Source organism: Pan paniscus, chromosome 9, assembly GCF_029289425.2.
Source record: "Pan paniscus chromosome 9, NHGRI_mPanPan1-v2.0_pri, whole genome shotgun sequence".
Classification (NCBI taxonomy): Eukaryota; Metazoa; Chordata; class Mammalia; order Primates; family Hominidae; genus Pan; species Pan paniscus.
The window spans coordinates 86,511,874-86,534,557 of record NC_073258.2 but is presented as its reverse complement, the minus strand read 5'-3'; the positions used below and the strand labels follow the sequence as shown (position 1 = coordinate 86,534,557).

General features: G+C 38.4%; 1 protein-coding gene across 6 annotated transcripts in view; it reads left to right on the top strand.

The window, feature by feature from the left end:
* DLG2 (discs large MAGUK scaffold protein 2) overlaps window positions 1-22,684 on the top strand; it is a 2,166,992-nt gene that overhangs the window by 17,045 nt on the left and 2,127,263 nt on the right. For all 6 annotated transcript variants that reach the window (XM_034934113.3, XM_063608698.1, XM_055093779.2 and 3 more), the window contains one exon: window positions 12,708-12,839. In XM_034934113.3, the coding sequence (XP_034790004.1) occupies window positions 12,708-12,839 (132 nt within the window). The remainder of the gene's footprint in view (window positions 1-12,707; window positions 12,840-22,684) is intronic.

Sequence of the window (22,684 nt, the reverse complement as noted above, 5' to 3'; positions counted from 1 at the left end):
AAGTGGACTTCTAAGAGATCATCTCAGGCGGCATAAGTTTGGACTATAAGTTTGGCAGTCATGCTGATTGGTTCCCCATCCTCTGGGAGAAAAGTGGCAGGGTTGAGGGCTGCACACATAGGTATTTGAAGCACCGGTCCTTCAAGGAGTAGTGCCTGGTATCTAAGTAGGCGGTTGTCTGATAGCCATAAACTTCCTTTGGCACCTAGTATGCCATTTACATCATGAGTAGTCCAGACAGTGAGATCCTTTCCTTGTATTATCTTGATAGCCTCTGACACTAAGATGGCCACTGCCACAACTACCCTTAAACAGTGAGGCCAGCCTTTTGCTACTACATCAATTTTCTTACTTAGGTATGCCACTGGTTGTGGGTTCATCCCATGAGTCTGAGTAAGGACTCCAAGAGCTATCCCTGCTGTCTCTGTGACATATAGAGAAAAGTTTTGTCCTGTGGGAAGGCTTAAAGCTGGAGTTGTACTAGGGCCCGCTTTAAGGTTTTGAAGGCTGTTTCTGACCCTGGTTCTCATTCTACTAGATGAGTATTTGCCCTCTGGGGCTCCTTGATTAGAGTATAGAGTGGTCTGGCCATCTCACTGTATCCGGGGATCCATAGTCGGCAAAAGCCCGTGATTCCAAGGAACCCCTGCAACTGTTTTAATGTCTTAGGGTGATGATAAGCCAGTATAGGCTGTATTCATTCCTTGTTGAGGGCCCTGGCCCCTCTGGCTAAGATTAAACCTAGATATTCGACCTGCTGTAGGCAAAGCTGGGCCTTTGACCTAGATGCCTTGTACCCTTGATTAGCTAGAAAGTTCAAGAGATCTAGAGTAGCCTGTTGGCATGAGGCTTCCAAACTGGTAGCCAAAGGTAAATCATCCACATACTGAAGGACCAGAGTGCCTGGACTTGAGAAGTGGCCTAGATCTTGGGCCAGTGCCTGACCAAACAGGTAAGGGCTATCCCTAAACCCGTGGGGCAAGATCGTCTGTGTAAGTTGGGATGTGTGGTCTGTGGGATCCTCACAGGCAAAGAGAAACTGGGAGTCAGAGTGCAGGGGAATACAGAAGAAGGCATCCTTGAGGTCCAGAACAGTGAACCATTCTGCTTCCTCTGATATTTGAGAGAGCAGGGTATAGGGGTTGGGTACAACTGGATATAGAGGAATTATTGCCTTATTGATGAGTCCAAGATCTTGCACTAGTCTCCACTGACCATTCAGTTTTCGTACTCCTAGAATTGGGGTGTTGCAGTCACTGCTGCATTTCCTTACTAAGGCTTGAGCTTTTAAATGTTTAACAATATCTTGTAATCCTTTATGAGCTTCAGGCCTTAAGGGATGTTACCTTTGATAAGGAAAAGTGGTGGGATCTTTTAGCCTGATTTGGACTGGGCGGGCATTTTTTTCCTTCCAAATTATCCTTCCAATGCCCAGACTTCAGGGTTGATTCCCTTCTCAAGTAGGGGACAACAAATGGATAACTTGTTCCCCATATTCATGTAAATAATAGCTCCAGCTTTGGCTAATATATCCCTCCCTAATAAGGGTGTGGGACTTTCAGGCATAACAAGAAAGGCATGTGAAGAGAGCAAAGTCTCCCAATTACAACTGAGGAGGTGGGAGAAATATGTGGTTACAGACTGTCCCAGGATTCCCCAGATGGTAACGGACCTTGAGGACAGTCGTCTGGGACAGGAGATTAACACTGAGAAGGCCGCGCCAGTGTCCAGGAGGAAGTCAATTTCCTGGCCCTCAATGGTTAAACGTACCCGGGGCTCAGTGAGGGTGATAACATGAGCTGGTGCTTGCCCCAGGCACCCTCAATCCTGTTGTTGGGTCTTCTTATTGGGGGTTACTGGCCCAGAGAACCTCTGCACTCTGTGGCAGTGCACCTTCCAGTGATTGCCTCAGCATAGCAGACATGGACGAGGGGCAGCTTGTTTCTCATTGGACAATCTTTTTTAAAGTGTCCTTGTAAACCACACTGATAACAAGCCCTACCGAGTGATTGGCCTGCTCCATTTTCTGACCTCTTTGAACCACCAAAGTTTGTTTGTCTGAGGGCCATGACTAAGGCTGTGGTCTTTCTCTGATTTCACTTTTCCTTTTGGGCCTGTTCCTCTTGGTCCCTATTATAGAACACTGAGGTTGCCAGGTTTAATAATGCCTCCAGATTTTGTTCAGGGCCCAGGGCTTGCTTTTGGAGCTTTCTCCTGATATCTGCAGCTGATTGGGTAATAAATGTATCTTTTAGAATCAATTGACCCCATAGTGAGTTGGGTGACAGGGGAGTATATTTTCTTAAGGCCTCCCATAGCCACTTGAGGAAGGCAGAAGGATTTTCTTCCTTTCCCTGAGTTATGGTGGACATCATTGAGTAATTCATGGGCTTTTTCCTAATTCTCCTTAGTCCTTCTAGAACACAGGTCAATAGATGTTTATGACTCCAGTCCCCATGATCTGAGTCAGGGTCCCAGTGGGGATCCATACTGGGGATGGCTTGCTGGCCAGTAGGGAATTTGTCCGTTTCCTCAGCTGTCATTCTATCATTTACTTGACTGAGATACCAGGTATCTCCAAACTCTCATGCTGCAGCTAAAGCCACATTCTTTTCATTAAAGGCCAGGGTTTGAGCTAACAATAGCATGACATCTCTCCAAGAGAGATTGAAGGTTTGCCCTAGACCCTGTAGGACATCTATGTACCTATCAGGACCATCTGAAAACTTCACCAGGTCTGCCTTGATCTGCTTTAAATCAGAGAGGGAGAAGGGGTCATGTACCTGGGTGGGGCCAAATTCCCCACCCCCTACAGCTTGAAGGGGACAAAACTGACAGCCTGGGGGGTTTTGTGGTCCTTTGGAGATTTCTTTGCTTATTTCCTTCTGGGCCAGGGAGATTAGAGGAGGCTTATCCTTAATAGGAAGGGGAGCTGTAGGGAGGCTAGGATATGAGGGTAAGCTGAAAGATCCTCCTGTGGGATGTAAATTGCAAGCTTTGCATAGTTATGTATTCTCCTTCAATGAAAAGAAAGCATGGACATAAGGTATTTCACTCCATTTGCATTCCATCTTACAGAAAAGGTCAAACTGTAGGATAGTATTGTAATTTATACTTCCCTCAGGTGGCCATTTTTCCCCATCAGAGAGAGAATAATGGGGCCAGACCATACTGCAGAAAAAAATGAGCCACCTCTTTTTCAGGGTTTTTGGGTCAAATTGGTCCCAATGGCTTAGGATGCATTTCAAGGGTGAGCCTTTTGATGCCTGAGTGTTTCCCATCTGAAAGACAAAACCACCCACCCATGGTTTTGGTTTGTTTCTCCCCATGCCCAAGAACCCACAACGGTCCCTGGACCCTGCTAATCAGAATAGTTGTGCTCACCGCCACAGCAGCAGAAACACTAGTTTTCCTCCTAGACCACAAGGAGGACCAAGGAAGGTTGGATTTAGTGGCCCTTACTGATGCATTCTTGAAAACCTGCACCCTTGCCTGTCCTCCTAGACCACAAAGAGGACCGAGAAAAATCCAATTTAGTCGCCTTTACTGAAGCATTGTCGAAAACTTGTTAGAGTCCTAAGCATTCTTCTGTTAGTATTGGGATTTTACCCCTGTCCTATAAAGATGTTATGCCCCAAAAATTAAGTGGAGGGCCATACCCTGAGGGAGGGGAGGGATCTCCAGAATTGGAAGACTGATGCCTTTTATCCTCACTTATATGAATAGGAAGGATACAATTTCTGAGGCTCCCCATATCCTAGCTGTAGGAATAGCCTTTGTTAGGCCTGCTTGTCTGAGGAGGGATCCTAAAGTTCTGGATAGTCTCCCCTATGACGGGGCTTTGGGCAAAAATTATGTCTTTTTGATTGGTGAGCCCAGGTGCCAAAAGAAGGTAACAGAGTCTTGGAGTTTATACTAGAAATCATTCTTATAGCAGAAACTAGAAAAGCACCAGAGAGAGTGAGTGGTTTTTATAAGCGGGACTAGCCTTGGAGAAGACAGGCGAGAGGAAGTTTATCTGGCAGGCGTTAGGACCCAGGGGGCAAGGATCAAGATAGATGGATGAGTCTTGCTTGGGCGACATGCCTTTGAGAGTTTCGCTCATGGCTGCAGGGTCAACCAACTTGTTGTCGGGACCCTGGAGTTGAATGACTTTCTTCTCTGTCGACCCTTGGCTCAGCCCAGAAGTACAGGACCATGCAGAAGCTGGTTCCAGGCAAACCAATGCTCCCAACTCTGAAGAGTCGGGGTTTGTTAGAGAGCCCTTTCCCAGAAAGCCTGACACCCGTGTCTTTAGTCCGGCGGCTGCGCTAGTCACTTTTAACTGGCCAATAGGTGTCTGGTATTTAGCCCCTGAATTCTAAGGAAAAATAGGACAGAATAGCAAGTGAAAGTGGTCCAATGGTACTCACCACTTGGCGATAGGCGATAATCTCACTGCTTGGCGAAAGGTGATGGTCCCTTCATGGTCGCCAAAATGTGTCCAGAATTGGTGGGTTCTTTGTCTCTCTGACTTCAAGAATGAAGCCGTGGACCCTCGTGGTGAGTGTTACAGTTCTTAAAGATGGTGTGTCCAGAGTTTGTTCCTTCTGATGTTTGGATGTGTCCGGAGTTTCTTCCTTCTGGTGGGTTCATGGTCTTGCTGACTTTAGGAGTGAAGCTGCAGACCTTTGCGGTGAGTGTTACAGCTCTTAAAGGTGGCGCGTCTGGAGTTATTTATTCCTCCTGGTGGGTTTATGGTCTCGCTGACTTCAGGAGTGAAGCTGCGGACCTTTGCAGTGAATGTTATAGCTCATAAAGGCGGCGCAGACCCAAAGAGTGAGCAGCAGCAAGATTTATTGTGAAGAGCGAAAGAACAAAGCTTCCACAGTGTGGAAGGGGACCTGAGCAGGTTGCTGCTGCTGGCTCAGGTGGCCTGCTTTTATTCCCTTATTTGGCCCCACCCACATCCTGCTGATTGGTCCATTTTACAGAGAGCTGCTTGGTCCATTTTATAGAGTGCTGATTGGTCCGTTTTACAGAGTGCTGATTGATCCGTTTTTACCAAATGCTGATTGGTGCATTAACAAACCTTTAGCTAGACACAGAGCACTGATTGGTGCATTTACAATCCTTTAGCTAGACACAGAGCACTGATTGGTGCATTTCCAATCCTTTAGTTAGACAGAAAAGTTCTCCAAGTCCCCACCTGACCCAGAAGCCAGCCGGCTTCACCTCTCACTTTCATTTTGTAGTCCTAATGTCTAATAAGTAATGATAAAATTGTGATCATTCAATTTTGTATATATTTAAAATATGAAAAATGTCTAATTGTTATTGCTTGTTTTAATGGATACATGTCATACTATAGTTAATCGTTCTAAATCTAAAAAATGGTCATATTCCTCTTCAGTTAAAAATCTTCCATGACTTGTCATTCTACCCTTGGTATAAGGCCAAACTTGTTAACATTGTACATATGCCATCAACTTAATTCTCTACTCCCATGGTACCTGGTACCTTATGATACCATTCTTTTTTTTTTCTTTGAGACAGAATCTCTGTCTGTCACCCATGCTGGAGTGCAGTGGCACGATCTCAGCTCACTGCAACCTCCGCCTCCTGGGTTCAAGTGATTTCCTGCCTCAGCCTCCCAAGTAGCTGGGATTACAGGCACCCGCAACCATGCCCAGCTAATTTTTGCATTTTTAGTAGAGACGGGGTTTCACCATGTTGGTCAGGCTGGTCTTGATCTCCTGACCTCAGGTGATCTGCCTGCCTTGGCATCCCAAAGTGCTGGTATTACAGGCATGAGCCACCACTCCCGGCCGTGATAGCATTCTTATACTCTGTTTTAATCTTTCACTTTGTTGGAATTTGCTAGTTAATTATCTTTATTTTGAGACTAAAATCTCTGTGAGGGTAGACTATTGCCTATTTTGTTCAGTACTGTGTTCCCAGTGTCTGGATATAGTAAGATAGTCAATAAATACTTGATTAATGGCTGAAATAACCTTTTTCTCTATCTACCAGACTTATAAAGGTAGGACCATTTTTATTTATATGTTACAAATACAAATTAAAAGACTAAATGTGAACATTTGTGATTCAACATTTAACCCTAGATTCTAAAATTCAGTGATACGATTTATGTCTGATTGGTCAAGTTTTATTTTATTTTTTCCATAAAAATATGCTCAACTCCATTTCTGGAGGATTAAGGGTGGTATTGTGGAGAGAACACTATACTTGGAATCAAAAGCTTTTGGATTAAGCTCCAAATCTGTTATTTAGTAGCTCTGTGATCTTGGACAAGCCACTCTGAGTTTCAGTTTCATGTAAAATAGGTATGACTTCTCAGTGGTGAGAATCAGATAAGATAATGCATTTAAAAGTTCTTTTTAAACTGTAAAAATGTTGAATAGATTTATGTAAAATAATTTCACTATTCTAAATGCTTTACTTTCCAAAATTTGCCTGTTAAATTCACCTTTTCTCTATTATACTTTGATCTGAGTTTTCCTAATGATACCACTGTATGTTCTGTAATTCTTCATTTTTTAAGCCATGGCAAATGATTTTATGTATCATCATTTTCTTTTCTCTAAAAGTTCATTTGTTAGCACTATTGCCAATCACTGTTTCAAATTTAAATTACCTGTCCCAAATTATTTATAGCTTTCTGGTGATGCTATTCTTAAACCATGTACAATATAGAGTTGAACCTTAATTAACAGACACATGATTACCTACAGTTCTAATTATGTAACATTCACTATCCCTTGGTTGCATATTTCATGCAAAAATTTCTTATTTTAAAAAGTGATTCTCCCTTCCCCCCCATTTCCTCCTGTGCCTGCCCTCAAGTAATCCAAATTTAGCTATTTTTTTTTCCTGTAGACTCAGGAGTCATATGAAGGTAGAGTTTAATGAAGAAAACAGGAGAATTGAGGCAATTTAGGTGAAAAATTCTCCACTTGGTTATTTGAACATCAATTAAAATATGAATCTTGACTTGCTTGGATAATTATCTCAGCTTTCCACTTTATTCAATTTATGGAGATTAGGTTAGGGATTTTTAATTTGTATGAAAAGATCCTTGCCATTTGTCTCATTTGTTTAATTTGTCATTTTTAGATTACCTTCAAACTTTCATTAACCAGAAATAAGGATTTGAGTAGAGAGAGTTGAAGAGCATAATAGAATTGACTCCAGGTGATGATCATTCTCAATAATCAAAATCAGCATAAAAGGGCAGCCACAATTCCAGCCCTAGATGCTGGTGTGTGAAAGCCTAACTTAGAGACTTGATTATATACGACCTTTTAAAAATATTTTAGCATTTTTTATGTGTCAAATTTTTATCCTACAGCGATGAGAGGCATAGTAAGCTCTGCTGGTTTAGAAAACATCTAGCTGTTTTGAATCAATACAGTATTTTCCCTTTATAGTTATTGAATAAATATATGCTAAATGAGTGAGTGAAATTCCCCTTACTTATCTAATTATATTTGTAGATGTGATTGTGGGAATATTGTTAATACATTTTTGAGAATTGCTCTTAATTTTACTTATTTACTTAGAGACAGGGTATTTTACTTATTTATTTAGAGACAGGGTCTCACTCTGTAGCCCAGGCTGGAGTGCAGTAGCAGGATGATGGCCCACTGAAGCCTCGAACTCCTGGGCTTAAATGATCCTCCCATCTCAGCCTTCTGAGTAGCTGGGAGTGCAGACGTGCACCACCACACCTGGCTAATTTTAAAATTTTGTTGTAGAGAAAGGGTTTTGCTGTGTTGCCCAGGCTGGTCTCGAACTCCTGGTCTCAAGCCATCCTTCCACCTTGGCCACCCAAAGTGCTGGAATTATAGGTGTGAGCCACCGTGCCTGGCCAAGAATTGCCCTTTAAAAGAATAAACGACTAGGGTAATACCTACAACAATGCCACAGAAGCTTAAAAAAAAGGCTTTAGTTATAATTGTATTAAAAAAAAAAGAGAGAGAAAAGAAAAAGGTGCTCAGCACTTAGTAGGTTTCCCGAAAAATGTCGGCAGACTTTAATGAGGAAATGAAAAAGACTAAAGCTTTGGGCACTAGAGGTAATCACGTGATTAGAGCCCACAGATACATATAAGTAGAGAGAGAGGTATAGTATAATTATTGTATTGTTGATCACCTACAGTGGTAAGTAAAGTAACTATTTATATTTGTAAATAGTGTGTAGGGATGGGTTAGAAAGTGAGCCACCATCATTTTGGGGAAACTGCTGATTGTTTAATTATTGACAAAATGGGGATTAAAATATTTGTCCTTGATTCGGAGTTGTTAAAACATTACGCAAGTAAAGTGTGAAATCATTTTTAAAAATTAAAGTTTATGCAAATATATTAGCACACATTTATATCACCATTCTTTGTTAATATAAATTGGAGTGAGCTCTCTGTTCATCCACATTTATTTCTATATTTCTAATCTTACTAGATAGAAGAGGAGTAGTTACGCAATGTCCTCCTCCATCTCTTATTGCCCAATTGAAATTCTCATTTCTTTCAAGGGGATAAGCTTGAAGTTTGCTATGTTATATAGGAGTATTAGGGAAGGCCTTACTACTAAGATGATATATAAGCAGAGATATGAAAGAAGTGAAGGAGCAAGCTTTATGGATACCTGAGAGAAGAGTGTTATAGGCAGAATCACAAGTATAGAGGCCATGATATAGGAGAGTTCTTGATATATTTGAGAAACAGCATACTGTGGTTGGAGTAGATTGAGCAAGAGGAGAGGTCTAAGAGCTGAAGTCAGAGAGGTGGGCCTTTGCTCTGAGTGGGATGGGGAGACACTGGAGGGTTTGAGTTGAGGAATGACATAATCTAGTTGATGACTTGAAAGGATATTTTTGGCTATTGGGTTTAGAAAAGACTGTAGGCCAGCCTGGGCAACATAATGAGACCTCATGTCTACAAAAAAATCAAAATTCAAAAAATGATTCGGGAGGATCACTTGAGCCTGGGAGGCTGATGCTGAAATGTGCAGTGATTGCCCCACTACATTCCCATCTGGGTGACAGAGAGAGATCCTGCTTAAAAGAAAACAAAAAACAAAACAAACAAACAAAGACAGAAAGAAAAAAGAAAAAAAAGAGAAAAGACTGTAGGAGGGCAAAGGTGACAGCATGTAAACTAGTAGAACATTGCAGTAATGTAGGGGATAGATGATGATGGGTTGTGCCAGGGTGGTGGCACTGGAGGTAGGGAGAAGTGATGGGATTCTGCATATAATTTGATGTTGGAGCCCACAGGATTTGCTGATGGATAGATGTAGAGAATTAGAGAAAAGAATGAATGCTGACTTCAGGAATTTGGGTCTGAATAATTGGAAGGGTGAAAGATGGAGATACATTGGAGGAGAAGCAGATTGAGGGTGGGTGGATAAGATCTGGAGTTCAGTTTTGACAAGTGAAGTTTGAGATGCTTAGTAGGCATCCAAATGGAAATGTTGAGCATTCAGCTGGATATGAGTCTGGAATTCAGAGGAAAGTTCTGAGCTACAGATATACATTCGGAAGTCTTGAGGGTGCTGGTAATATTTAAAACTAGGGAATTAGATAAGATTATCAAGGAAACTGGGTAAGATTATCCAGGGAGTAAGATTAAAGAAGTCTTACCATGTTCAGAGGTGTTCTAAACATCTTAAGCCCTCATTGAGAAATTAGAGGGAACTAATAAATGTGATTGAGAAAGGGCATCCGTGAAGTGGGAAAACAATCTGGGAGAGAGTGCTGCCCTGGAAATAATGGTGTGCTGGAGACGGCTCATGTCAGCTTGCAAGAGCTTATCATTAAATTTTCAGCAAATTTGCAGGAAAATACAGCCATTTCAAAAATGTTAAAGCCGGGCACGGTGGCTCACACATGTAATCCCAGTGCTTTGGGAGGCCGAGGTGGGTGGATCACAAGGTCAAGATATCAAGACCATCCTGGCCAACGTGGTGAAACCCTGTCTGTACTAAAAATACACAAATTAGCTGGGTGTGGTTGCACGCACCTGTAGTCCCAGCTACTCAGGAGGCTGAGGCAGGAGAACTGCTTGAACCCAGGAGGCGGAGGTTGCAGTGAGCCGAGATCACGCCACTGCACTCCCGCCTGGGCAACAAAGTGAGACTCCATCTCAAAAAAAAAAAAAGTTAAACTCAACCACTTAAAAATTATGCACAAACTATGGGCCAGGCATGGTGGCTCATGCCTGTAATCCCAGCACTTTGGGAGGTCAAGGCAGGAGGATTGCTTGAGGTCAGGAGTTCAAGACTAACTTGGGCAATGTAGGGAGACCCCATCACTAACAAAAATAATTACACATAAACTTAACTAAATTATATTAAAAAGTAATAAATACTCAACAGTCATCAATTCTTAATTATTTTTCATTTTCATACCATCTCTGCTCTTGAGTTATTTACATTGATTGTATTTGTGTGGTGGATAAGCTACATAATGGTATGCTGCTGTGCATCTTTTCTCAGATCCATGTTCAGAGACATCATGTTGGTACCTTGAAATTGGCCATGGTGGGAATATTTAGACTTTGGAAATTGCAAATGCTACAAATTTGGGCTTGATTTATTGTTTTGCTGATAAGAAAGTGATAAAGTAAATACTAATAATTTAAGCGCAAGTTAAAAGCATTTTGTGTCCGTTGCTCTTACATTGATATTAGTACAGAAATTGAGGAAATATTTGTCCACTATTCAAAAATTATTATCTGATTCAGCAAACAAATAACATAATTGAGTGAGGTTTTCACAAAAACTATCTTTGTTGTTTTATTTTCATTTTATTAATATGACAACATAATCAAACCACATATATGTTGGAACTACTCATTCATCAGTTATAACCCTAAGTTGGCTATGAATACAAGAATTTGGTAAAAACCAATAAAAATATTATTGAGAATCAACTGACTAATGGAATTTACAATTAAAGGTTGTATATCTTATTATTATTTGTAGACTGGTTGCTATACATCCTTGTGTCAGTAAAATTATAACAAACTCATGTGCGTGTAGGTGCCCATGTTTTCTTTTTTATCTGAACTAGTTTTTAAATATTTACCAGCACACCTGTGTGGAAGCCTAGTGAAAAAAGTGTTTTCAAGAGTGTGACAATATCAAATGATGCTTATGGGCCAAATGAGATGATAATTGACTGCTGGATTTAGTAATGATGGGATGATTGAGTGGAAAAGAAAACAATTGATAATGGAACAATTTCCTTGAGTAAGCAAGAGAGGATAGATTCCAGTGCTCAAGAGAGGAGTTGACCTTAGAAACACAAATTCTTTATTCATAGTAATATAAGGGAAGGCAGACTATGTGGGTGCAGTTACAGGTAAGTCAGTAGATGTTATGTTAGGAGCTTGTGGAATCTGCCTTCTGATTTTCCATATAATAGGAAGTAATACCATCAGCTGAGAATGGCCATGAGGAAGAAGAGTTGGAAGGTTCAAGAGAAAGGAGGAAATAGAAAATAAATATAAGCTATTGTTATTATAATTGGTATTTAGGCTTTTTTGAAAGTGATAGATTGGAAGGGAAGGAGGGCTTTTAAATTCAAAGACAATTATCACCTAAACACAAAGGTTGTATAACTCTAGTGACTTTTTCAAGGATGTTTTGTCTTGTGAAGGATGAAGACATTATTCAAGAAGTCATAAAATAATAAGATATGGGTTAAGACTGCCGACAAATTCATATAGGCAAAGTGGTTTAGAAGAAGACGGAATGGTGATTAATTTTAACCATCAGAGATGGCTTTATGGAAGAGAGAGCATTTGAGTTAGATCTGAATGAAGAGAAAGTAGGTGTTCAGTTGACTTACTTGATTATTTTCTGTGTGCTGGACATTGTGCTAGGGATTGTGCATATATTGTCTAATCATAACACCTGTGAGGAAACTGAAGCTCAGAGAGGTTAAGGAACTTGTTAAAGGTCACACACAGCTAGTAAGTAAGATCTGGGTCATACCCAGATTTGCCTGACAAGAACCCCTTTTCAAGATAGCACACTGATTCCAGGGGGTATATACAGTGGTATAGGGGAAGAAATACCAGCACAGAGAACAGTAGGAGCAAAGAAAAGTACAGAGGTGAGAAAAAGTAGAGAGAGAGAGAGAGAAAGAGAGAGGTGGGGGAGAGAGCAAGTGTGCACGTGCATGCGTGTGTGTATGTGTGTGGGTGTCTGCGCATGCATGTGTGTAGAGGAAAATGGAAGGGAAAAGTGAGTAATCCAGTATGACTTAGGCACTGTATGTGTGTTTGGAGAGTGTGGACTATATAGTGGGAAATAAGGCTGAAAATATTTGATCATGGGAGGGAGGCCTCAAGGGTCATGTTAAGGAAGTTGGATATTATTTTGCAGGAAGTCATCAATTTTAAGGTCAGTGTCTCTGACAAGAGAGAGTTATATCTAACTTGAACATCGTGGCCAGGATTGAATTCTTTGTTTTGTTTTACAGTTAGGGATTCTTTTGGAAGACAAGACTATAGAAATAAAACTGGATTGTTGAAATTGGCCATTGAGTATAATTATTAATTTCATATGGTAGTTTATAGAAATTATGATTATTTTATTATTTCATGTCATTAAGTTAGGAACACAATTATAGAATAGTTTAATGTTAGCTTTCTATTTTGCTAAGACCATAAGATATAATAATAATATCATGTTTTTCAGATACTGACCGAGCTTTATCATTACTGGAAGAATACTGCAAAAAATTAAGGAAACCAGAGGAGCAGCTGTTGAAAAATGCGGTTAAAAAGGTGATGGGTATCTTTAAGAGCAGCTTATTCCAAGCTTTGCTAGGTATGTATTATGAAAGTTATTCATCATTTTAATGGTCAGAATTGGGCTTGATAGTTTGAATAATGTGGTCAAAGAACCTGATGTTAACCAAGTTTCAAACTGGGATAATTTTCTTTAATACTGGAAGGGAAGATTTGTTTTGTTTTATTTTGTTTTTTGTTTTCCTTTTTCTTATATAAGGTTAACCTAGAAAGGAATTGTTTGAAAATATAAATAAAAAGAGGTTATTGAAAGATATAAATATTGAAAGAATGTTTCATAAAGGAAGAAAAGTTTACACAGAAGAAAACCCTGAGTAGTGTGTTATAAAACATTGAGGACAAATATGCTAAAGAAGGAAGTTGTCTTCCTTCAGGGAAGGAATTGTGTAACATAAAAATGATGGTTCACATTCTACTCAGAATCAAAGTTACACTTTTACTCTCTTCTTAAAACAAAAATAAAAACATCTTTTCATCTTTCTTGCTTGTCTTAGGAAAGTTTATGATCCAGAATTGAAAAGTTTATTGATGAAAATCTCAGTGCTTTGGAATTCTTAGCAATTTGTCATGAAGCTAACCATATAATGTTTAAACTTATGTTTATTCTCCTATTTATTAAAGATTGTAAAGAAAATTAAGGATATGGTTTATTTATATATGTTTTTTTATATACATCTCTTATATTTGTGCAAATAGCTTTTAATTCTTTTTTATATTTTAGGAAGTAAAATAAATTAACAAAATATATAAATAAACAAATACTTTTCCCAAAAAAACAACCAACTAACTAAACAATGAAAAACCCACTCAATTATACAATATATTTTGCCGGATTTAAATAAATAACTGATTTTAAATAATTTTAAAGAAATAACTGAGTCTCCTAGATATTTTCATTGCTTTTTCATGCTGGTTATTATTGATATAAAAAAAAATAGGAACTTATAGGGCTTAATTATGAAAATACTTTGTTTTTATTATAAATATCTGTACTTTTTGATAAAAACTCCAACTTTATAGTTTGAATGTAATTTTAAAAATTATTCAATTTTGAAAATTTGAAAATCAGTCTATTGAATAAAAATAGAAGTGTAAAGCTTTACAGGATTATTTTGCCTGTGGATTAACTTTTAAAAAATATTTTATTGTGGCTAGCAAGAATTAATGACATAACTGTAATCATCTTAGCTGGTATTAAATAAAAACTCTAAATGGAGTCCTACAGAATTTGAATAAACCTTATATTCAGCAAAGATAATATTTTTGAGAACATTTTTAAACATCAAATTTTTGATAAAATTAATATTTATTAATAGTTGATAATTAGTAAAGGTCATTAACTAAATGGCAATGTATCTTAACAGATTTGTATGATGTGTTTACTTAAGACTGGCTAAGTCTTTTGAGAATGTGCATTTTTGAGAACTTGATTTAGAAAGGGTATTGTTGGATAATTTAGATAACTCTACTATATTTTTAATAATATAATCATTTGATAATGTAACACCATTACCCAGGGAATACAAAGGCAAATGAGTGACAAAGAATTGTATTTTGTCATTATTTTAAGTGAATGATAAATATCTTGGCTTAACGCCAATAATGTAGTTTGAATTTCTCTAGTAAAATTAGAGGCAACAATAATCTGTAAAAAGCTGTTATGTAAGTAATCCCATTGCCCAGCTTTGAATGGATAGATTTACTTCAGCTGGTCTTTAAAAGTCATTTTAGGATAAACCAGAGTGCAATCAAGAGAGCAACATTATACAACAAAACATAATTTTCTTTTGAACTCAATGTGGGCACCTATGTACTGATTAGTAATCTATTATTATTGAATGTTTGAGCGGTCTTACTGTGCGTTTTCTTTAAGGACACAAAAGAAGAAAAGCCATGTAGACTTGTGCATCCTAGAGAAGATTTATATCTTTGTAAAGGATAGGTAGGGAGCCATTGAAATATAGCGCATTGTTATGGTCTATAATTTGCATTCTGTTTGAACCAACTCCCCCACCCCATCCTACCCTTTTTTTTCCTGTTACAAGTAGTGCAAGATAGTGGTTTCACCCATTATTCTGGCCAATACATAGCCAACACATTGAAACAGTACCTCGCACGACTCTCATTAGCTGTAGAAATAGAAGAGAATCATAATGTAGAAAACACAAATGGATAATAAAATACTGTTACTGAAGAACATGCTGTAATATTTACATGTGACAAGGAAACCAGTCCCTCTCTCTACAGATGAAAATCATCACTCTATTTTATTTTGTTTTATTTATTTTTGAGATGGAGTCTTGCTCTGTCGCTCAGGCTGGAGTGCAGTGGCACAATCTGGGCTCACTGCAGCCTCTGCCTCCCGGTTCAAGCAGTTCTCCTTCCTCAGCCTCCTGAGTAGCTGGGATTACAGGTGTGTGCTGCCACACCTGGCTAATTTTTTGTATTTTTTGTAGAGATGGGATTTCACCATGTTGACCAGGATGGTCTTGATTTCCTGACCTCATGATCCACCCACCTCGGCCTCCCAAAGTGCTGGGATTATATGCGTCAACCACTGCACCTGGCCCTTATTTTTCAATTCTTAGTAGCGATGGGGTTTCGCTATGTTTCCCAGGCTGGTCTTGAACTCCTGGGCTCAAGTGATCCTCCCACCTCAACCTCCCAAAGTATTTGGATTATAGGCTTGAGCCACTGCCCCCAGCTGAAAAGCATCACCATAAAATGAATAATGTCTTCCTTTTGTGGTCCTTCATCATATGCTTAAAAAAATACTAGCATGTTTTAAATGGTATCTTCTTTGAGGAATTCTGTGTACATAACTGTGACTGGTATTTTGTAACATAACTTTGATTATAAAAGTAACATTTATTAATTTTTAATATTTTTAAAAATAAAGTAAAATCATATAAAATTCAATGGTTAGATACATTGCTTTTATGGTAAGTCACAAGATACCTGATAAGCATGGAGAATGAACTGTTTGATTAACTTTCTTCCTCCTTTCTTCTAGAGTCCCTGTATTATTTATTTTGATTTTTTATTTGCCAATAACTGAGAGTAGAAAAAGTCACTTTAATTTTTTGAAAGACAGCAATTGGTGTTGATTAGTGTGCCCAAACCAAATGCAAAAAATAAAAAAAACCCTGAAACAGCAATATGCTAGATGCTGCACATTTAGATGCTAGGCTTAGGGTGACATCTTGTGGTAATACTAAGGAAACATTTATCCAAATGAATAAAGTTTTAAGATGATTACAGCATCAACACTTTCCAGAATTTGAATATAAGAGAATTGGAATTCCATAATATTTTATGATTAATTTGTGTCTCTTTGTTTAGAATAGCTAAATAAAATAATAATAATCAGTGTTCATTAATGTACCAAAACAAAACAAACCTAAAATGGCAATATACTAGAAGCTGCACATTTAGATGGAATTGGAATTCTGTGATATTTTACAAATTAATTTAGAATATGTAAATCTCTTTTATTTAGAATATATAAAACATTAAGATTTTCAAGGCACTTTTATTAGGTTATTTATTCTTCAGTTCTTCAGTTAGGTGATAAAGAAGCAAGATTAATCTTTCTTTTTTTTTTTTTTTTTGAGACAGAGTCTCTGTCGCCCAGGCTGGAGTGCAGTGGTGCGATATCGGCTCACTGCAACTTCTGCCTCCTGGTTCAAGCGATTCTCCTGCCTCAGCCTCCCAAGTAGCTGGGATTACAGGCATGCACCACCACTCCTGGCTAATTTTTTTATTTTTGGTAGAGACGGGCTTTAACCATGTTGGTCAGACTGGTCTCGAACTCCTGACCTTGTGATCTGCCGGCCTTGGCTTCCGAAAGTGCTGGGATTACAGGCATGCACCGCCGCGCCCAGCCTTGAATCATTTTTAAAAATTATTTTTGTACTTCTAAATTGACTTTTAATTTTTAAACAACTATATTACCACCATAATTGTTTTTGAAGACTTTAAATAAATAATATTATGGGTTAGTTAAATTTTAGATATGTGACACAAATGTTTTTTGTAACTTATTGAAAATTATGTGTTATTCTTTAGTCACTACTTATAAAGTATGGAAATAACTATAGATATATTTCACAGATTTCAACCCCTTCTAAAATCATATTAGCCTTGTTTATCTAACTTATTGCCTTATATTTCTTCCCAGTGTGTGAGGGGGAATTTTTGGGAGAGGAATTAGAGGGAAATTAGAGGAGAACAAGCGGTAAATGATACTTTAAAAAAACTCTACCAGTGGCAAAATCTTAGAAAAGGGCTTATCTTGTTTAATGGAGGCAGTTAAACCTTACATGTTAGACTTTGTGTTAGAATAGAGTACATTTCATTTCCATAAATCTTAACAGAGAACCTTGTGGATTTTTGAGATTACTAGCAATAGGGGTGATACAGCAGAGGTATTACATATTGGGATTTATCATCTCTTTGTTGAAGCCTTCTAACACATTCCTACTTGCTGGCAGCTTTAACTAGCCCTTTCATTGTATCTCATAGCATTTTTTTCATATTACTAAAAAGCATTTATCACATTGCCTTATGGTAAATCGAATATACTTCTGCCCCTTTTTATATCCCCATAATGTGGACCTTTAATAATTATAATAGACTTTTAATAAATTTTTATTCATTTATCAACACTTCTTTTAAAAATACCAGTTATGTGTTGGACATTGTGCTATGCAATAGGGATACAACAGTAAGCTATAGAGGACAGTCAATACCCTTATGGACAAGTGGGAGAAAAGAGACATTAAACACACAATTAATTATTATTCAATTATAGTGATGGTAAGGTCTATAAAATAAATATGTATAAGAGTTTTAGTTTGAGTAAAAAAAACCCTACATATTTTCCTAATAGTAATTCTAATGTAATAATTTTATTTCAAAATAACATCTCTTTGAATATATCATGGCTATTTTGGTCTTAATTATTAATCATAATGTGTATTTTTTGCCATCTGATCATAAGGAAGTGAAGGATTATTTAAATAGTGGGTGTGAAGGCCCCTACAGTTGTGTGAATTTGGAGCAACTTGGCTGTATTTATTATTCTTTTAGTTTATTTATATCTTTTTTTGTTAACCCATTTAAAGATTAATGGTGAAACAACCTGGCTGTAATCTTCAAAAACAGAGATTCTCAAGATGTGGTTCTTGGACCTCAGCACTAGTCACCTGTGAACTTGGTTAGAATTGCAAATTCTTGGTTCTCACCCTAGACCTACTGACTGAATAAGAAACTCTGGAAGTAGGGCTCAGCAAATGGTACTTTACTAATCCTTTCAGGTGATTCTGAGGCATGTTAAAATTTGAAAACCTATGTTCTAAATGGTTAGGTATTTGGCCATTCAGGAAAAGCAATATATTAACAGTGTGTGAATATTATTACTAAACTTGGGAGAATATGACAGTGGCATTTTTTCCTTCTTGTGTTTTATAGGATCTGATTTAATCTTTAACAACTATAATGAGCCATTATCATTCTGGGACATATCTTGAGTACTTTGTAATCCATAAACTCACAATTATCATTATGGTGTCCAATTTTCTTTTTAAAATATAGTAGCATATCTTTTTATTTTTAATTTTCTTTTTATTTTCCTTCCTTCCCTCCCTCCCTCCCTCCTTTCTTTCCTTCCGTCCTTCCTTCCTTCTTTTTTCTTTTCTTTTCTTTTCTTTCTTTTTTCTCAGTCTTGTCTGTTGCCCAAGCTAGAGTGCACTGGTGCAGTCTCAGCTCACTGCAACCTCCGCTTTCTGGGGTCAAGCAATCCTCCCACCTCAGCCTCCCTGGTACCTGGGACTACTGGTATGTGCAGTCATGCCTGGCTAATTTTTGTATTTTTTTTGCGGAAAGGAGACTTCACCATTTTGCCCAGGCTGGTGTTGAACTCCTGGGCTCAAGTGATCCTCCCACCTTGGCATTCCAAAGTGCTGGGGTTACAGACATGAGGCACCACACCCGGCCTTACAATAGAATATCTAAAACATTTAAGGGATTTTTTTCTCTTTGAATAATTAATGATAGTTTCTATTTATGTTACAAGATAGTTTCTACTTATGTTACAATAATTATTCTATGGATAGAATTCTGTTACAATAAGTATCTCTATGGATAAAGCTACATTGATATGTTGTTGCTGGCCCATGTGAGAGAGGCATTTCCTAGGTAATGCTTGCTGCCACTCACAGTCTCAAAGCATGTGCTTCAGTTGAAACAAACAAATTACATATCATGGATCTTTAAATAAGTCTTGACTTTATTCAAAACAGTGAAGGTGAAATTCTTAGTTGCTAAGGTCTATTATGTTTCTACTTATTTGTTTACAATACTTATTTAAATAAAAAGAGTACAAGTGTTTTAGTTATTGCAATTGAGTAATAATAGTTATCAAAGTATTTATGAAGTGTTTACTTATTTACATAGACTTATGCAGATGGATGCTATTAAGACCAAATGCCTACACTTAAGGAGCTTAAGGTCAATTAAGAAAGTAATATTTATGTACATGAAAAACAGTACAAAACATCATATAGTGGAGGACTAAATTTTTGGGGCTAGACTAAAATGGCATAGGAGAAGCATGGGCTTATTGTACATTGTTGTTGCTAGAGAAGGTTTTATATAAAATGTAAACTTGAGCTGAGCCTTGTTACTAATAGGATTTGCATTAGAAGAGAGAGTAGAGAAGGATGTTTTCACCATCCATTCACACATTAATTCGTTCACAGGATATTTATTGAACACTTTGCCAAACACTATGATACACACTGGGGAGAAAAGCATTAAACAAAATTTCGTCAAGAGTTTATATACAAAGAAGAAGTAGAGTTTGCTATGAATGAGAGGCTTAACCTTAACAGTAGAAACAGGGACAGCTTTCTCCTTCTTTTTTTGAGATGAAGTCTAGCTCTGTCACCCAGGCTGGAGTGCAGTGGCTTGATCTTTGGCTCACTGCAACCTCCACCTCCCGTTCAAGGGATTCTTCTGCCTCAGCCTCCTGAGTAACTGGGACTACAGGCATGTGCCACCATGCCCAGCTAATTTTTGTATTTTTTTTAGTAGAGACGAGGTTTCACCATGTTGACCAGGCTGGTCTTGAACTCCTGAGCTTGTGATTTGCCTGCCTTGGCCTCCCAAAGCGCTGGGATTACAGGCGTGAGCCACCACACCTGGTCGACAGCTTTCTTAAGGAAGTGACATTTTGAAGTGTTGAAAATTATACACATTGATGTACGTTCAAAGGAGAGTGAGGAAATGGATCTGCCTGGAACAGGGATTCAAAATGTCCTTGATATTTATGCTTTTAAAATGTCTTCTAGGAGTTGTATAGGGCATCCTGTTAGATACAAGTCTCTTCCAAAGAGTTGAGAAACAAGAGTGGTGAGCATAAAATGTGGCTCAAACAATTGTTATAATTCCCTTTGTTAAACGCCCATATACTGAGTGTGATTAGTTGTGTGTTTCATGTCAGGCAGGATCAAGTATTTCTTAAGTTAAATTAGACACTTTGGATTGGATGCCATCAAGAGGGTTGGGTATCATTCTGGACTCTGACTCTGGACTTTTATATTTACTGCAAGATTTATGTCACCAGATGGCACCATTTAACTAAATTTATGTGCTTTAGATGAGTATGAGGCTGGTTGTTTCTAAATGAAGGATGCTATTATTTGTGCTGTAGCTAATATAGGAAAAAAATCTTTTATTTTGAGTGCATATGAGATTTCCCTATATAGTGAGATAGTGAAACCCCAAAGCTATTGTTGGGAGCGTGAAAGGATCTGGTGATTTCTGTTAAGTACATAATAAGTGAAAATTTGGTGATGATCACTGTAACTAATATGTGGTAGCTGGCAAAAAAGCAATAGGCTTTGTCATCTAGGTTTTCCTGTAGCAAGCAAACTAGTATTATTAATATTATAGCCTTGAATTTCACTTTTTGTTGTTGAACTACTTTCAGGGAATTTATATATATATATAGAGAGAGAGAGAGAGAGAATATAAAAAAAATTCTAAAAGATTATTTTAGGAATAAGCCCTTTCAAGATGTCCTGAAATAGCATAGTAATATCTAAAAAAATTTTTCAATGTAGAATATGTTTTATTGAACTGTGGAACTAATCAAGTTAATAGAATGTGATATAGACATTATTTCTTAGTATAAACATCCATCCCAAGGAAATGAGTATTTATTACTTGGTCAAAAACTTCTTAATATTTTCTACCTTTAAGCAGAATTAATCACTTCTGCCCTTATGTTTCTATGGTATTTGTTTATATTTCTGGCACAGCACTTATTATATTGTACTATTGTTTATTGATTACATGTTGGTCTCCCTCAGCAGACTGTGAGCTTCTTGAACGCAGAGACCAGTTCTAATTCAGCCAAATCTGGCATGGAATGAACAGTTCTTCATTAAATTTCTTTCATTTGAAAAAATACATTTGATCTCCCGCTATCAAAGAGACACCACATTAGGCTCTGGGGTTTTAGTGATGAGAGAGATGTATACCTTGTTTTAATGGAGCTCATTGTCTACTACATTAAACAAGTAAGATATTAAATAAGTATAATTGTGATGAGTCCTTTGAAGTAAATGGTTATTTGGATTAAACAGTTAAAATCATTAGAGGTTTCTTGAGCTGATCAAATTCATATTATTATACTATATTAAAAAATGTTTAGATACTACGCAAAAGTAATTGTGATTTTTACAATAATTTTGACTGGGCACAAACTCCCTTGAGCAGAATGTGGGGGCAAGCAGGAACTGTGGCAGAAAGGAGAGGAGGAGTCATGGGGGACAATGTGGGCAGATGGGGAGGGGTGTAACCTGAAAGCCCTGCTTGCTTTCTCAGCTGGGAAACTTATAACCTGGGGCTAGGTCTGAGTCCCATGTGCAGGCTGCCTGGAGACAAACTCAGTGGTTTTAGATGGCCCAGTGGGAGTGAGACAGGCCTCACCAACTGGGTAAAAGCTGGGTGGGGCCTATCGCTACTGGCTTTCCCTCACTTTCCTGGCAACAGAGGCAGCCATAATCCCCTTTGGAATTTAACCCAAGAACCACCCCTCCCACATCCCCACAGTGGCTGCAGCAAGCCCCACCCAAGGGGAGTCTGAGCTCAGATCTGCCTAACCGTGCCCTGACTTGATAGTATTTCTCTATACCCAGTAGTGGATCATGAAAGACATAAACTTTTGGGAGCTTTATGACCCTGCCCATTACTTGAGAAACCTGAACACTTATCTTGGTCAACTTAGGGCAAGCTTATATCCCCCCTCTTCTATCACAGCTGGTGCTCTCTTGAAAGCACCACCTTCTGCCTGTAGTCTGACCAACTCAGGACGTTGCAGCAACTCAATGACAGAATAACGCTGCTCCAAGGAAGAGGAAAACAACAGCTAATTCTGTGTGCCCTGCAACATCCTGGCTAACCAGTGGTCCTAAATCTGTCCACGTGACAATGTCACTGCTAGCATAACCAGCATTTGAGAAAGCCAACACACTAAACATATCTACAACCAAGGACTCTCACAGAGTCTATTTCACTCCCCTGCCACCTCCAACAGGGCAGGCGCTGGTATCCATGGCTGGGAGACCTGAAGATGGATCGCATCACAGGAACCTGTAGACATTCCCCAGCACCAGCTCGGAGCCTGGTAGCCGTACTCGGTGGCTAGACTCAGAAGAGCAATACCAGTCACTGCAGTCTGGCTCGCAGCAAGCCTCATCCCTAGGGGAAGGGGCAGTGTACCACATCAAGGGACCACCCCATGGGACAAAAGAATCTAAATAGCAGCCCTTGAGTTCCAGATTTTTCCACTGAAAT